General features: G+C 42.7%; 1 protein-coding gene across 1 annotated transcript in view; it reads right to left on the bottom strand.

Annotated features, from left to right (window-relative positions):
• The window catches only part of LOC109631243 (NALCN channel auxiliary factor 1), a 73,079-nt gene extending 60,364 nt beyond the window's left edge, over positions 1-12,715 (bottom strand). The window contains exon 1 of the mRNA XM_020089877.2: positions 11,227-12,715. Within this exon, the coding sequence (XP_019945436.1) occupies positions 11,227-11,961 (735 nt within the window). The 5' untranslated portion in view covers positions 11,962-12,715. The remainder of the gene's footprint in view (positions 1-11,226) is intronic.
• Between the last annotated feature and the right edge of the window lie 4,430 nt (positions 12,716-17,145).

The following is a 17,145-nucleotide window of genomic DNA, read 5'->3' as shown; positions in this document are numbered from 1 at the left end:
CAAAAATCTTTTAAACAAGACTCATTACTACCGTCTGAAATTCCCGACATGATAGAGCCTGTTTATTAGTTGGCCATATATGAGACTTTCACAGACATATGGGTCTCTGCTTTTATGTTTGCTGATATGCAGCAATATGAAAACTTGTATTTTTTACAGAAGAAACAATGCAGATGAGATGTGCACTTCTGTTTACAAATGAGCTTATTTTTTAATTATGCTATATAAATTTGGTTGCATTTGTGTTTTCTTTTTTCACATTTATTTATAATACGATTGATGGCTAAAATGTAAAATATCAAGCTTCAGTTTAAGGTTTGGCTATATCTTTTAAACATTGCCATATTTAATACTCACAGTATATTGGTTGATTCATTGTTATCAACATCAGTCTAGCTTTAGATGTACTAAGTGCACTCCAAGAGATGCAAGACATGGGTTCTGTTTTGATTCATTTTATTTCTGTGCCTGTAAAGTTTGTTGAAGAGGATGTGCACAAATGGAAAAAACAACAAGGTTTCCAGGTTGCCATTTTTTGTTTGTATACAGTGTAAAAGTAAGTGATAAAATGTATATATATGAGCACTATACCACAATAAGAAATGCAATATATTTTGATGCAGTCAGTGAGAATAAGTGCTGCGACGTGGGTGTCGAGTGCCGAGTGTCACATGGGAGCAAGGGCCAGGAGTGTTCTAGTTCTACATCTGGTCTTGAAAAGTCAATGACAGATGAATAATTTACAGAGAATCGGCTGTCAGTGCCACTGTAAGGCAAAACTGCAACAAAAGAGAGAAAAACACAGGACAGGACTAAAGTGTCATCCAAGCTGTGCAGGTTGTTTCCAAACATGTCAGAAAGGGGATCAAAAGAAGACTGAAGAAGAGCAGTGGGAGAGAAGGAGTAAAAGGTGAAGACAGAGCGGCACAGCTGCGGCTGACAAGCAGCAGATGGAGGTGGGAACAAATGGACAAAGGAGTTTTAGACAAAGAGGGAAACTTCCGCAGGTGGAAACCCCCACTGACTCGTCCAACCATCCATCTAAGTTAAAATGTGTACTAATGTGTACACACAAACAGCAAGACGAGGAAAACCTATCAGGAAGAGCCGATAGGACCCTCATCCAAAGGTCAAGCTCCCCTCCACCCATCTTCTGTCTCACTTTGTTCCTTTTCAGCGTTGTATTGGAACCCATCAATAACATATCTCTCTCTCTCTCTTTCTTCGCCCCTTCCTGCTCCGTCCACAATCAAATTACTGTATCAGACTGGAGGAGGTGTGGGGGTGAGGATGCTGCTTGCTTAGCTTCAGCCCACACACCAAAAAAAAAACATTCAGACCACCAAATGTGACATATTTACATACAGGCCCACATCACACACCAGAAAAAGCCTCGTCTGCAGTGAGGTGGTTGCTAGGTGCCACTGGAGTAATGATGTGAATAATCAGCCTCTCTGGCTTTATAATGAGATCTGTGAGGAGGACAACACAAACTCATTTGCATTGGTATAAATGTAGGCGTTCAGCTTAATATGGTCTAAATGCTATTTTGGATGTTTTTTCATCCCACCTGGAAATTGCATTTTAGGCAAAAACACACAAAGCAGCGTTTTAAAAAGACACAAAGATGTTTTTTTACAAAGGGTCTGTATCACATGTGAGTGGTTGATAACCTCCCGTCATGCAGCCAAGGAAACAAACATGACACAACACAATATTGTGTCCTCCTTCCCTCCACCGAGGAGGATACGTCTTCACCCGCTGCCTGTCTGTTGGTTTGTTTCTGAGCATGATCACACAAAAACTACAGGACCGATTTCCACTAAACTTGGTGGTAGGATGTTCGATGGGTCAGGAAAAAAAACATTCAGTTTTAGTGCAGATCTGGATCATGGGATGAATCCAGGATTTTTCTTGGAGATGTGTTTTTTAACATTTGCAATATTTTCTCAGAGAATAATTCATGGCTCTTGATTGAATTTAGGGGGGCTGTTGGGCCTTAGCATGATATATGCTTTATGTCTATATTTACCACAATAAAAACATTGTCACATTTTTATCTTGCTGCCTTATCACCTGTGCTTTTATATCTAAATGTCACCGCTGGTCAGATAATATCAAAACATTGCAGCCATAGAGCTAAAAACAATTAGTTTTGTTTGAATTTTAGATTTATCTATGGACAGAAAGTTAATTAGCCACTTTTTTAATCTATCATTTTAATTGGGAAATTATTATGATATTTCTTCATTATGTTGTGACATAAACTAAATAACTAATTAATTAATCAAGGATATCATTTGCTGATTAAAAAGAAGGACCATTTCATTGGTTTGATTTTTTCTATTGATGGAAAGAATTACATATCAGCATAAAACCATGAAACTTTATTTCCCAAAATGAAAAACTAATTCTTTAATTAAAGCTCCTTTCATTCTTTAAATTAAATGCTAAGACAATGACAGTGGAAACAATTACAGCACAGCATCCCACTATGCCGCCATGCCAACAGGCACTCATGCATGCACACATGCGTTCTCCCTCAACACACACACACACACACACACAAACACAAACACACTCATCCCCTGACAGAAACACTACTATGATTAAAATGGGAAGGATTAGGTCGTACCAGGTGCTCAAATGAATTGTTGGTGCGAAACCCAGAGAAAATACAGTATGTCAAACACAAGCCCTCCATGCTGCACACACCAGAGTATTATTTCCTCTAATGTAACCATTCATTTGTCATTCTCTCCCCCTCCTGTTTACTTCTGACACCTAATCGCTGTCAGCCTCCCGTGTGTCTGTGTGTGTATGTCTGTGTGTGGTTGTGCTATGTCTATGCTCAGGCCGTGCATGTGCAGTATGTGTGAGTTCTACAGACATGAGACTGTAAGTACATGTGTCTGTCTTCACTCTCCGTTCTGCTCGGCTCCCTCTGAATCAGGACACGCTGAGAGCGGCTGCTGATGATGACTCAGTAATGTGAGAATGTCACCAGAGTCTGGGAAATGTGACTGGTTTCTGTCTCCCTGCCAGTGATACTCGCACTGTAGCTTTCTCAGCCACTTCACTACAGCTGCTGTCAGTTTCTCTCTGTTCTTATCTGCTCCTCTCTTGTCTCAGGCCCCATTTCAAGTGTCTCGATTGCAGATAAAACCCAGATGCAATTTAATACACTTTTGGTTACACTTAAAATCCATCACCACTGGGCAGATCTCACAACTGATTATAGAGGCTGTCATGAACATCGGAGTCAGCCCCGCTTCAGTCCATGCACCTGAGGCTGTCCTGCTACATGACACCTGACTGACAAATGCACTCGCAGCATTAGCACCTTAGCTAGCTAACAACTACAGTATCTATAAACTAGAACATGCTTGTCATTGCAAGCTCTCACTCCCGCTGCTCCCTCACTGATAACTGAGCTCCCTCACCCACACAGACCATTCAGTGGTTGTACTGATCAGGGATCAGATAAGTGCCTCAGCTGCATATGGACTTATATGTGTTGAAATCACTATGTCTACTTGAGTGTGATGTCTACTTTTGGTGCGATATTATCATTTCAGCGTCTATTATAATGCAAGATAGCTGCTTCTTTCACAGACCTTTTATTTATGTAGAGAGGAAAACATGAATGACATGAGAGCTTCCCGGAACATCAAGCCAAAGTGTCCCGATCAGCACCTGGTGGCTGAATGTTTAGGTCATGAATCCTGCCTCCTGCATATTAACGCTAGCGTTGGTAATCCTAAAAAAGCTAGAAAGAGCAGGTAACAGTTTGAAAATATGCAACGATACATCCCATCAGCCCTTTCACCAAAGCTACACCCATAAACAATGATTGGTTGACTGATTGGTCGAGCGCATGTATCAACGGGACCTTGCTAACGCAGCTTGATCCCCCAATTTGGCACCAAATGTGCAAAATAGCAGCGTTCATATCCAGAATATTTTGACTTCCTTTCTGGAAAGTGGGAGGAAGTTGAGATGCATCATCCATCTTTACAGTCTGTGGTGGCATTAGATTGTGGGGGGGGGATACCCTCTGGACAAACCAACCACTCCTGTATGTAAGCAGGAAGTGGTTGGAGATTTAATGAAATAGGCTTGTCTGAGATAAATCTCTTCTCGCTTTAAGAAAAAAGGGAGGAGAGCCAGTGGGTGCAGCCGGGGGAGGTGAAACATAAAAGCTGCACTCAACTCGAGCCACATGGCAGCATCAGAATTATATACAGAAAGTTACATGTACATTTATCTGAACCAGATTGAATCAAACTTTATTCATCAGCCCAATCAGTGCATCATTTATAATTGAGATGCTTTTACCTGCCAGAGAGAGATTGTACATGACGTGTGATGTGCTCCTCCGTTCCATATGTACGTCACCATTAAACAGCTTACTGACGCTAAAAATATACTTGTGTCTAAATAGCACATTGCACTTTGTGCTCTATAAATGGCTGCCAAAGAGCTGCTTCAATTAAGTTCTGATTAAATGGATTCCATTTAAAAAAAAAAGCCAGTTTCTCTTCCTTTCAAACAAACAATCCAGTTTTCAGATCAGTGTCACGCTGACAGAGAGGGCTGGATCAACATGTGCATTTCAAAACAAAGGAGAGCTTCAGACAAGTTAACAGAGCTGGGCGGTCATGAAAGCACCAGGGTATGTCAAATGGTTTGTGTTTCGAAATCAAGTTTATTATTCCATTGTCGTCCTGAACACTGGAGTGGCAGATATCAGCTGCCTCCTCACAGAGTCCTGCTCTGGGTCCAGTAGCTCTCAACAAAGTTGTGTTACAGGTAGAAAATAACCATCTTTCCATTATCTATACATCTTATTCTTTGATGGTCGCAGGGGAAGTTCCAACAAACAGAAACAAACAACCATTCATACTCACATGAAACAAAATGGCCCCAGTCGACTCAAACAGGGAATCAATATGTGAAATACTGGGAAAGCCTACGACACCACCTTTGACCCCTTCACTTCCCCTCAAATATCTGTCACTACAGACACAGCACCATGCTAGGACATCAAATTGGATCACATAAAGACAAAAATAGCTAGTAGCTAATACGTTCTTAGTGTTGCTGCTTGTATAAAAGGTGTGTTAGCTTCTGATAGGCAGAATTAGCTAGCACGTTGTTGCTGAGAAAACACAATGGCAACTGCAGGAGCACAGGTTCTGCCACATTTCGTAGATACACAACTCAACCACCAAAATGGGAGGAGAAGGAGGCCATGATGCGTTTGATGCAAGTAACTGTGTATGTAGCATTTGTGTTTAATCATGGATGGGGTCACAGGTCATATGTAAACAGATGTGGACGGGTCCAGATAAGACTTGGAGGTGATATCGGGTAATGGGTCGAGTCCTGTACAGAGCTTTGCAGGTGCTGGTTTGCAAAAATGGATCAGTTCAGGACTCTACCTCCAGAACACAAGTGCAGAATCTGCTACACAGGCACATTGCAGTTATTATTTTAAAGCTATGAAGACACTGACCACTTTGACACTTTGAATTATCGTTATCTCAACAAAAAATGCCTGATGTGCAACGATTTTATGTGCCCAGTTTTCAAATGCATTTGTCATTTATCAATAAGAACCATTTCCGCTCTCTCCAGCCACTTCTCTCTCGTCACAGAAAAATCAAACATAACACATCACCCACTCATCAAATCATTCATTTAAGCATAACAGTGAGAAAGAGGAGAGACAGAAAGCAAAGGGCCCTTTTGTGAAAGTGATAATTTGTTTATGTCATGATCTGATTGAATTTGGATGCATTAACTTTTATCTCTGTGTGAGTAGAGCTGGGCTGCAGAGTTCAATGAATCACTGGATGCATGCAGCCTGTTCTTGCACACAGGCACAAAACACAGTCACGGACAAGAACATACAGTAGTCACAGAGTTTTTTAGCAGACTCAACCAGTTCCCACACATCATAGGAACAGGACATCAATCCTCCATGTGTTTAACTGTGTGAGGATAAAAACTTTTGTCAGAGTGGGGGCCTGCAGAGGAGAAGGGAAGAAAATAAATGGAGAGAGAGAAATCGTTGTGGATGTGTTGATAGGAGCTGAGGCCCAAGGCATTGAAGGGAGGGGGCTGTACGGTCTCATTGTGCTGCGTGGATGGGGAATAGAGGATGACGAAGAGGCGTTTCCATGGGAGTGCTGCCGTGTTCTTCTCGAACAGATGCATTCCCTTATCTCCTGCCTGGGGAGAAACAAACACTGGCAGCTCATATGAAGGGGAGTTTCCCTGGATCCGTTTGAGCTGCACAGAGAAACAACAGAGTCCTAATTGAATTTGAGAAAAGGGAGAGAGAAGTGCACGACTTGAGGTGCAGGGGCCATGACATATGTGCTGATAGCAGAAGAACATGAAGATGATGAGCTGTGTTAAAGCCTCATTTGATCATTAAAAGCAGTTCAACAAATGTGGACTGAAGCACTGTATCCATTTGTATTAAAATAAAGTTGACCTAAACTTAGGCTCTACTACATTTTCATTTGAACATTGCTACAGATATACCTGTACATCCACATTACAGGAAATAGTGATGTGGTCACTCACTTGAGAGTTACAGTACAGTCTAATGTCTGATCCCCTCATTGTCCATCCAGCGCTGTTGTGCCACAGCAGAATACTTCTTCAAAATCCGCCACAGGGCTCATTATTTTGTGTGTAAGAATTTGGTTCATGATCTTCATCAACAAACTAGAATGGTTCCGCACATACCTCTGCTAACCCTGGGAAATTTGTGCAAATGTCAAAAAGAAAATGCAATGTTAAAGAAAATGAAAAACATAATCTTTGATTCCCCTTTGTCCCGATGCCATGTCCCATCGCTCCATCATATTTTGTAGAAATCTATTCAGTAGTTTTTGCATAATCCTGCTGACAAACAAACCAATGACCAGGGGTGAAAACATAAAATGATGCCTCCTGAAGAAGAGCAAGGAATACAGCTAAAAGCTCCACCTTGTTGTGAGATATTTTTTTGGGCCAAGATCAAGAATAAAGTTTAAATCTATACTATTAAATGGATTGCAAAACAAACATTTGGCGCAAACATACAATAAGATTTATCACTTCAATGATCCTTATACTTTCCACACGGTACCATCAGGTCAAAATGTCGATTTGACAAATAATTTGGGTCAAATATCTAAAAAACCTGATGCCTCAGCTGCTCTGTGTGTTTAGTGCTAACACATAAGCCTTAACAGATAAATAAAATGGGAGCTCAATTGAATCGTCTTGTAGAAATAGACAGTGATAGAGGAGAGGTGATTGAATACGCAGAGGGCCAGAGAGGCTGGGTGAAGGAGCAGCCAGTGTGATCTGTGTGGACAGGCCTGTAATTGAAGGGAAGGAAAGGACCTTACTCTAGATCAGTATCCATCACTCCAGTCGCAAAAGAGAGCTCAACACCCATATATTTCCAGTGAGGGGAAAGGGGGAGAGAGAGAACAACAGACCGCCAATGGGAAGAAAGTCCATAAGGATGATGAGGGAGTGGGTGGAGGCAATGCAGGGACAGATACTGGCCACATGTGTACGTGTGACGTTGGCTCCTCAGAGCTCTGACACTGATGGGAGAAAGACAAAGAGGGAGAGGATGTGAAAGCGAGCGAGAAACAGTGACAGATGGAGGGAGAGAGGAGATCAACATGTTGAGACAGCCCTGGAGACACAGCCACCAGAGAAGCAGAGAATTATGGGAGTGCAAATTAAATTACACCGGAAGGGACAGTCAGGTCTGGACCTGCAGGAAACACTGCACATGGGGCTGTGTGTGTGTGTGTGTGTGTGTGTGTGTGTGTGTGTGTGTGTGTGTTGTGCGTGCGTGTGTGCGTGCATGTGTGTGTGTGCGCACTGCATACAGGTGTAAAGAAAAAAAAAGAGTCTTAAAACTAAATTAAGAGAACAATATAGGGTGAAAAAGGATGAATACAGATCTGCAAGATCTTTGCCAACACCTTCACATTAAAAACTATTATCATCAAATCAAATGTTATTTGCGTAACAAGGTTTGATACCCTCTGTCCTTAACCCACAACAAGAGTAATGCAAAGCTACAAAAACAATCCCATTAACAGGGGGAAAGAAACGTAGAAACCTTAACTCTGATGAGAAGAAACAGTTTTTAGCATAATGGAAAGTGGTGTCGATGTTATTTATACATATGAAATTCTGCGTTATTGCTAGTAATGGTAGAATATGTGAGCAGGCAGATTGTATATCAAGCAGTCTTGTTGTAATCATAGTCCATTAATAGTGATTTAATTCACATTAAAAAAGTCACATCACTCCTCCTTTATATCTTTTGCTGATCCTGTGTATGATGTGCACATTTCATCCTATGTTGTTATTCTTCCATCTCAAACAACAGGAAACTAGGAACCTTGCTAGGTTACTATCAACATGCTTTGTGTCTTTATTTTAGTGCCTTGATGTTTTTATGGTCCTGTAATGAGTTTATCAGGAAATGCTCGGCAGCATCCGGCTAATTACTGCCCTCAACTGTCTTTTACCACACACATTTTGACTTGTAGTAAGAAAACCATGGGTGTTACTAATAACATTAAAAATGTCTCTGTGCTATTGGTTTGTGACAATAGCAACAGGTCCTCCAGCCTAATCAACCACGTGTTGTTTGCCCATATCCCCTGATACAACCCACAGGACTGTTTCCTAAATTAGCTCCCTCCCATAACGGCAGCAGGAGAACAAAAAGTCCCTGTAGAAAACAAATAACCCTTTTATGATGTGATAATACTATAGTATGGTGTGGTTAGGTTTAGACACAATAACAACATGAATGAGGAAGGGCTCATTGAGGTAAGACGACCGTCCACATCATGGTTGCCAATTGATTTCTAACTAAATGCATTGCTTAAAACCCAAGAAAGTGAAGTATCACTTATTCACTGACATGCAATAATTGTCATTATCATTATGTACACCTCAGTTATTATCAGGGCCTAGCAAAAGTAGAAGAGATGGCCACTTCATTTAGCATTTAGCTACATTGCCCATAGCATCTGCTTCACTTAAACTAACCAAATGTGAAAACATATGAATGGTTCTTGCATGGTTTGTAATTGTTTTATATTTTCTTAGCTTAGTGATAAACCTCTGTGTCACATCATTATCTGACAGGAAACAAAGCAGATCCCAGTTCCATGCACCAACCAGGTGAAAGTTTCTGTTATGACAACATCTGCTCATGGTGAACTATAGAACTGTAGTTATCCTTCAATGTGTTTCACTGTATTTATACTGTTGCCTGGATCTGGCATCTTCTTACCTTCAAAGCATTTTTTTCTGTTCACCTTTAAATCTTACTTCTCTTATTTCACTGTCTTTCATCCTTTCTTTTCATCTTGTTGTCTTTCTGTTCCTCTATCACCTCACACCTGTGACAGCATACAGCAGACGCAGACACCATATGATGCTACAGTTTGCGGTTTGAAAAAAGCTTTGAGCAGAGGCCTGAGATTAATGAAACAAGTGGCATAAGAGGTAATAGTGAATAAGTACAGTTTCAAGCTGTCTTCTGTCTTTTTTTCTATAGTCCAACCGAGTGGTTCTTCAAGGAGCAGTGGTTTGTGATCCATGCCTGGGGTGCTGTGCTCACGCAAAGGTCACACAAACACTGAACCAGATTAGAAATTCAGATCGGACTAAAGGGGCTAAAAGGCTGCTCTAGTCGTGCTTGAGTCTTATTACATTCGCAGTAGGAGTAGGAGTGCAAATGTTAACTAATGATTAGATCACATAAGAAGGAAGCAGCTACAAGATGTTGTGGGAAATAGATTAATTCACATACATATATACTGTAAATATATATGCATGTAAACACACTGAGGTATGACTCACAATAAGCACACATAAAACCAGCATCATTCCAATGGGAAGGTTTATCCACAGTACATCCTCCCAGTAACTCATCACACACACATATGGATTATCAGCACTCTGCCCAGCATCCTGACCATCTGCCTTCGTACAACATCTATCTTGTAGAAAATGAATTTGGGTTGCAGAATCATTATTCGGGCAGATTGAAGGGAAGGTTTCGCACTTTTAAAAGTTAATCCCTTGACCTGTGTTGTGGCGTTGTCATGGCAATGATGCAGCATCTCCTGGGTTTAGACACATTTGAAAACAGCCGTCATTACATTTTTTAAAAAACGTTTAAAATGAGGAAATTGGTCAAAGTACGGAGCATCTAACACACAAAAATGACACAGTGCTGCTAAGATGCTAAGTTGAAGCACAAATAAAGCCAGTTTATAGATGGAGGTACAGTTTATGCAGCATGATAATGCATGTAGTGCTTTTACAACCAGATACAGCACAAGTCAAGCTTATCATAAATCTCTGCATCCCGTGTATGAGGCACCCTCCCTCCTGTCAATAACAATGTTTCATGCTTTCACAGCCATCGATTCTAAGACCTCCAGGTTGCATATTTTACATCTCTCCGGTGTGTCAGCCAAATAGAGCTCATGAAAACCTGTGGTTAAGCTAATCAGGTGGGGGACACACAGCAACCCAGCACACAACAAATGAAACAGATTGAAGTGTAATTTAATTAGTGTATACCCACTGTTTCCACAGGTAGCGCTGAGGAGCATTGCTTGATGCAGCCAAGAGGGCCTTGAAGCCTAAACCAACACAACACCAAGTGTATCTGTGTGTGTAGCTGAATGTGGACCCAGGTATATGATGCTATTGAACAGCACATGCACCCCAGGGCCTGAGACATAAGCTCCGAGGCTGCCATGTTATTGGAACAACAAGCGAACTGCTGGGACAATACAAATCCTGGATTAGGTGCAGAAATTGCATGTGTGCTGATGACAGCATTGAAATGAACAACACTCTCTCGACTTGTGGTGCACACCTCCACAGTCACAGGTCACAAAGTATAGTCCATGTTAGGAAAGACTTAGAGAAGGAGAGAGCGGGGGAAAGGAGGGACAGCTGGAGGATTATGTGGTGACCTGAGCTGTCATGAGGTGCAGCTGACAGGCCAAGTGGTGTAGTGGAGGCACAGGTGAGTCTGAACTCAAACTAAATGCCAATATACTGATAGGTATGCCCAACGGTTTCCATGACGACCGTGAACCCACCCCCTTAAATGAACCGGCGCGTGTGCGCGTGCGCGACCTGGCCTCGTTAAGGTCCTACCTTGCATTCCTCCATGCACGTCCTGACCGAGTACGCATCCGTCTCGTATTTCTGAACCAGCAGCTCAAACTCCCGGTAGTTCTCCTCCGCCTCCAGGTCAAGACGCTGATAAGCCCGGACGCACTCGCTGCATCCCAGCAGATCCACCCCCATGGCCATATCCAGGGTGCAATTCAAATCGACCGGACTCGTAAACCCGTAAAACAAATCCAAAAGTGAGTAGGAATTACAAAAAGAAAGGTACAAATCGCTCAGATTCACGTACGCCAGCTGCGTCCCCTTGCCACCTCCACCGGAGAGGCCCAGGCACACGGTCTCCGCGTCCGTGAAAGTGAAGCAGTCTTTGGACAGGCTGTCGGGGTGACAGGCGTCCATTCGCCACAGAGATTTGGTAGAATTCCCTAGAAAAATAACATCTTGCTCTCTGGCGAGACGGCGGGGGTCGGGTGATGTTGGGACGTGGTGGCGGTGGAGGGAGTTCGGGTGCTCGCCCATCGTGTCCGTAATTGCGAGCCCCGCGTCCCACCGCTTGTCTCGGGTCCGCGTCAGTTTCGCCTCGGCGCAGAACCACAAGTGATCAGAGAGCAGGACGGTGATGAACAGCAGAGAGGCCAGCGACAGTCGCCATCTCTGGGCCCGCTCTGACTCGGTGAACGGCTTCTCGTTCTCTCGGGGTGCAAACCAGTATTTTAAGCCTTCATCATGCTGCCGACGCATCCAAGCACCCCTGGTCATATTTTAGAAAAGTGCTGCCCTGGCCGACTCCACCGCGGGGGCTGCTCTGCCACAATACTCATTGACTTGGGGGGGAGATGGAGTCCGGTTGGTTCTCCTCCTGTAGCGGTGGGGTGCCGTGCCTCCGCCGGTCCAGGGCGCTCTTCTATCGCGCCCGCAGCAATCGGTGCTATTCCGATCCAATTAGCGCGCCCGCACAGATTAAGCTTCGCGCTGCCGCATCCCGGTTCTCCATGGCTCTCCGGGGGGAAACGGCGTCCTCTTTGACCGCATGCCCCCTCTCTCCCTACCGTCCCTCTCCGGGTTTGTTTCTCTTTCGTCGGGGGTGCAGGGAGGACCAGCTGTTGCGAGCCTCTCGGTGTGTAGGGCTACTGATGCTGCGCGTCCGCCGCCGCTCGCTTCGCAGATTCACTTAAAGGAAAGAGCGACGAGCCCCTTCGATGCACGCAGGCTGCTGTCTCTGTCCCGTACCTGGGCGGAAAGCCTGGAATCCTGTGTCCCGGTGGCCATTGTCATCTTGGACCGCGGTTAAGTTGCCGCCATGTTCGTCTTGAAACACTTTTTTGGAGAGCTGGGTCTGTTTGCGTCATCTCCATCGTTGCGATAGCTCCATCGTTGCGCAGTGGCGGAGCAGCTTATTGCCTATATGCACACACTCAAACACACACACGGAGGGAGGGAGAGAGGGAGCACACATAGGTGGTGAAGGGTGTTTTGGCTATCCTCCCCTCTCCTCTCTTCTCCTCTCCTCTCCTCTCCTCTCCTCATCAGTAATAGTCGCCAAATCTTGTCTTGGCACAGCAAGACGCACACTTTTGGCGACATCTTGTTTTTTGGTGCAGGATAGATGCAAGTGCACTCACGATCAGTGTTTTGATGCTGTCATTAAGATTCATTGATGTGGCCCATTTGTGGGCTGTATCAGGGGGAATTAAAAAGATGTGAATAAAGGCTTTGACAACACCAGCGAAATGTTGTCATGGTTGAGCTTGCACGGGCACAAGTGGAAAACAGCTGTACAATCATCAGGTTTTGTATGTTTAACAATATCATGTACCTGTTTCCTGCAAGTGGGTCTCACCTTATCAGCTGTGTTGTGTTTGGTCAGTGGGGCTGTCTAAAACAAACACCTGATTACAGTTTGGCCTACAATGTTCCTGTGTGTGTGACAGTGGGAGGCAGGGACAGATTACTCTGAGGGAGCTGAAAGTAAATTACAGCATTCGTCCTCGTCCACTAAAGCCACTAATCATTGTCATCGCGCACAGCTCGGGGTGCTACCGAAGAGACAAGGGAGTGTTGCTTAGTCTTAATTGGCTGTATATTGCTGGATAAGACAAGAGATGATTACCTGATTAATTTGTGCCTAAGGTTAGTTGGGAGGCAGCTAATTGTTGTCGGGAAGGAAAAGTGCTCATCTATCACCAATCCAAATAACCACCGACCCTCTGCCAAAAATAAATAACAATGCAATATATTGGATATCTCAGGGAATTGAACCCAAACGTGACATATTGTTGGAAAGCTTTCAGCATTGAATTTCAGCACCATGGACAGCTCATCACTATGGAAGTTATACTGTTTGAGAAACCCGAGGTGTTTATTTCCTCCTGTTGTGGTGTTGATGACACCACACTCACTGAGAAAGCTTGTTTTAAGTTGCCAACCAAAATCAAAAAGCTAACAGATTGCATTCAAAAAGCTACTTATATTAAACTGCCTTTCAAGGACAAAGTGAGTAATGTGGGTCACTTTATGTCAGGTTTCAGTGGAAGGAATTAGTCTTGTCACTAACTGAATTTGCTGATTTAACACACAAATGTCAGCGGGTGTCAACACAAGGAGATTTGGTTTGCTTTTTGATTTACTTTTTCTATATCACCCCTGATTTTAAGGTAACTGTTCAAAATGTAGGGTCTAGAGTGTGGTAGGAACACTGATTGGAATTGAAACTGCGGATGGTGGAAAACATCTGTTAAGAGGTGCTTGAATGCTCATCATTCATCACTCGCTCCTCTCTCATATTACGTCACTCCAGGATGCTGTGATCATGCCTTGCGGCAAGAGACGTCCTAGTTTGGCCGGGGTTGTCTAGTTTGCCTTTAGCTCAAGTTGCCCGGTTTTATTTTTAGTCTTTAACCCTGAATGTGGTGTATGTTGGTCCTTCACCCTGCTGTCTCAGTAGACATATGGATATAAAAACGTGGCCAGGGGTCTCATAATACAATTTCCAGACACTGCAATTTAAATTTTTTCAGGGCAGAACGCCTGACTTAGTTCAGCACCTGAGAGGAGGCCAATCAGCAACATATGGAGTGTGTGTGGCTCAACAGAGAGTTGTCAGTTTGACAGCATCTCTCCTACCTGCGTGTGTGTCTGAGAGTGTGTGTGTGTTTGTGCATGTCATGTGTGTGTGAGACAAAAGAAGTGTGAGGGCAGGAGAGAGGGGGGAGTAAGAGGGAGAACGTCTGTGTGATGAATGCAGATTGCTGGTCTGGAGCTATCACAGTAACAGTAAGGGCTGGCAGACATGACTCATCCACTGTCCATGCTGTGTGTGTGTGTGTCTCTTAAATAATTGTACATACATTGATTATCTTCTCTTGCTGCACTACTTGTATTTAAATGGATTTCTATATAATAATGTTTTGTTAAAGGGACAGTTTTTCATACAGATATCATATGTAAAATGTCTTCATTAAAATATCTAAGACCTATGTTATATTTATTCAAGGTAACAGGACATTTAATATTGATCATCTTTTAATTATGTCATTCCCTCTTTACCCATGGTTTTGTGAATCTCTAGGCAAATAACAATGGAAACTCACACTGCTAGCTAGTTAGCCAGTTAGCAGTTTTTTCCTCTTTCTGTTTGTATTGGTCACTTGTAATAGATGACTGATTTTTTGCCATTTGATGCGTAACGCGAATAAAACTTTTTTAAAGATGTTAATTGTACATTATTTGCACCCGAGTCACCTCAGGTAGATTCATTGACACCAACTCCCATGATCCCACACTGCTTCTTGACATTATCAAACTCTGTTTGTTGCTGTTTCGATTGAGAGACGCCTAGCGACCAAAGTTACGTATTGTACGTTTAACTATTTTTATAAATGTCGAAGAATATTTTATAAATAAATCAAAAACAATTTGACGTAAGGTTCAGGACCAGTTTTCCAGGATTGTCTTTGATGCTTTTAAGTCTGATTTATGTTATAACTACAAACAGTAACTACATTCTATACTGTTTCCCAAGTGATAACAATAAGTTTGAAGAAATACTGGCTATACAATTTCTTCAGATGATGCTGTCAGTGTTCCTGATGTAGAGAGAGAGGCAAGAGGACAGAGGTGTTTGCTGGACTGGACCTTGTGGCAATCACAGGATGGTGGAGATAGAGGAGAGAGACAGGTGACATCATCTCACTGTGCGCATGTTCATTTGCCAAACTTGTGTCAAATCCACAACCTTCACACCTCCCACACTCTGTGTCAGCGTGGAAATGGAACTCTTAAAGCAATTCTGTCACTTTATCTCTTTCATTCCCTGTTCACTTTACTGCTGACTGGAAGATATATGCTCTTCATTCACATCCTCTCCTCTTCCGGTTCACTTTTTTCTTTTTTCCTCTTGTCAATGATCCGTCTACATGTCTTTCCCCATTTCTAATACCACATCTCTCTCCTCGCTTCTCTCCCCTTTTCTCCCACACAGCTGACCTCGCGCAACTCCTTCTGATATGGCTTCTCCTTAAGCTCTCGCTCAAATTCAACCCTTCCACAGTCCTCCTCTTCCTCCAAGTCTCTCTCTCTCTCTCTTTCCCTGCTTTCATCCGCCTGACATCAGAGAGGAAAAAGACAGAGTCAGCCTCTCTGATTGGTCAGAGGAGACAACACCCTCTGCCGAGGCTCACTGTACTGAGTGGATGTTACACTGTGACAAGAGAAGCGTGATTCAAGTTCCACTCAAGAGCAAGTGTTTGCACCTGCAATGCTATGTTTGATATCGTGTGTGTGTGTGTCTGTGTGTGTGTGTGTGTATAATGTTACCAATATATACTTGTGTTTGTACGAGTGTGTATTTTGTGTTTAAATAACTGAGTGTGAGCTTTGAAATAAAATTCTCATTTGATGTGATGGACAGAGTCAAACAATGGAAGGTTTAGTTTCACACATTCAACCACATCTCGAGTTCAGCTACTTTCATTTGGACACAACAGTTCAGGTTTAGAATACGTTCACTAACTCCTTTTCAATACATTTTTTTCTACATTCAGCACACAGGCAGTTAATGTTCTTTTTGAGAGTTGGTTTAAATTGCATTTATTCATTTCTTTTTGTTTTGACTTACCTGCCTGGAGTTCTACTTCCTGGTCCGGCAAAAGACCTGAGCTGAGGGCGGAGCCTGGTTTAATGCAAAGGCCCAAGCAAAGGACCAAACCAAGAGTTCGGACATCATGGGGGGATTAGGGTGTCTTTGCCTTGAGATTTAGTTACTGCAACTGTTGTTCTCCCCTGTGTTTGTTTATTGGTTTGTGTATATCTTGCCCTCCTGGCTCACTTAGTTAGCTCTGGTAATAGAGCTGAGGTTTTGTTTTGTTAGCCTTGTAGAGTTATGTTTAGTTGACCTCTTGTAAGGGCTTTATAACAGTGTGAATATTTAGTGAATGGGAATGGCACTCAGTAGAGTCTGTTCCTCCCCCATGGTCCAACAATCCCCTTTTGAAACCACATTTGAATTCACAAGATCCAGATATTTTAGATATAGATATTTTATTTGAATCTGCACCAAATTGAAAGGACTTATAAATAATCCTTTTTCCTTCCATATCTATGAATTATTCTCTGAGAAATCAATGAAAATGTTATAAAACCTTCTGTATCGCAATATTAAAGAAAGTTCAATACTTTGGAATTCTTGAACAACCCCTGATCCAGATTTGCAACAAAATTTTATAGGCTCCCCACCCTTCATCAAATTATTTAACTGAAATGGGTTTAGTTAGTTTTGTGTAATCCTGCTTTCAAATAAACAAACAGGGGGGTTAAAAAATTGGTTTTGCTATTGTCTGTTTTCATAACGGATCCCTTTGTCTGCTCTACAACTGCACATGTAACTGGCAACTGTTACTTTAACAGAAACAAATGTATTGTTGTTGTTGTCCGTGATTGATGGCA

Source organism: Paralichthys olivaceus, chromosome 10 (assembly GCF_024713975.1).
Source record: "Paralichthys olivaceus isolate ysfri-2021 chromosome 10, ASM2471397v2, whole genome shotgun sequence".
Classification (NCBI taxonomy): domain Eukaryota; kingdom Metazoa; phylum Chordata; class Actinopteri; order Pleuronectiformes; family Paralichthyidae; genus Paralichthys; species Paralichthys olivaceus.
This window is presented reverse-complemented; position numbering and strand designations above follow the sequence as displayed.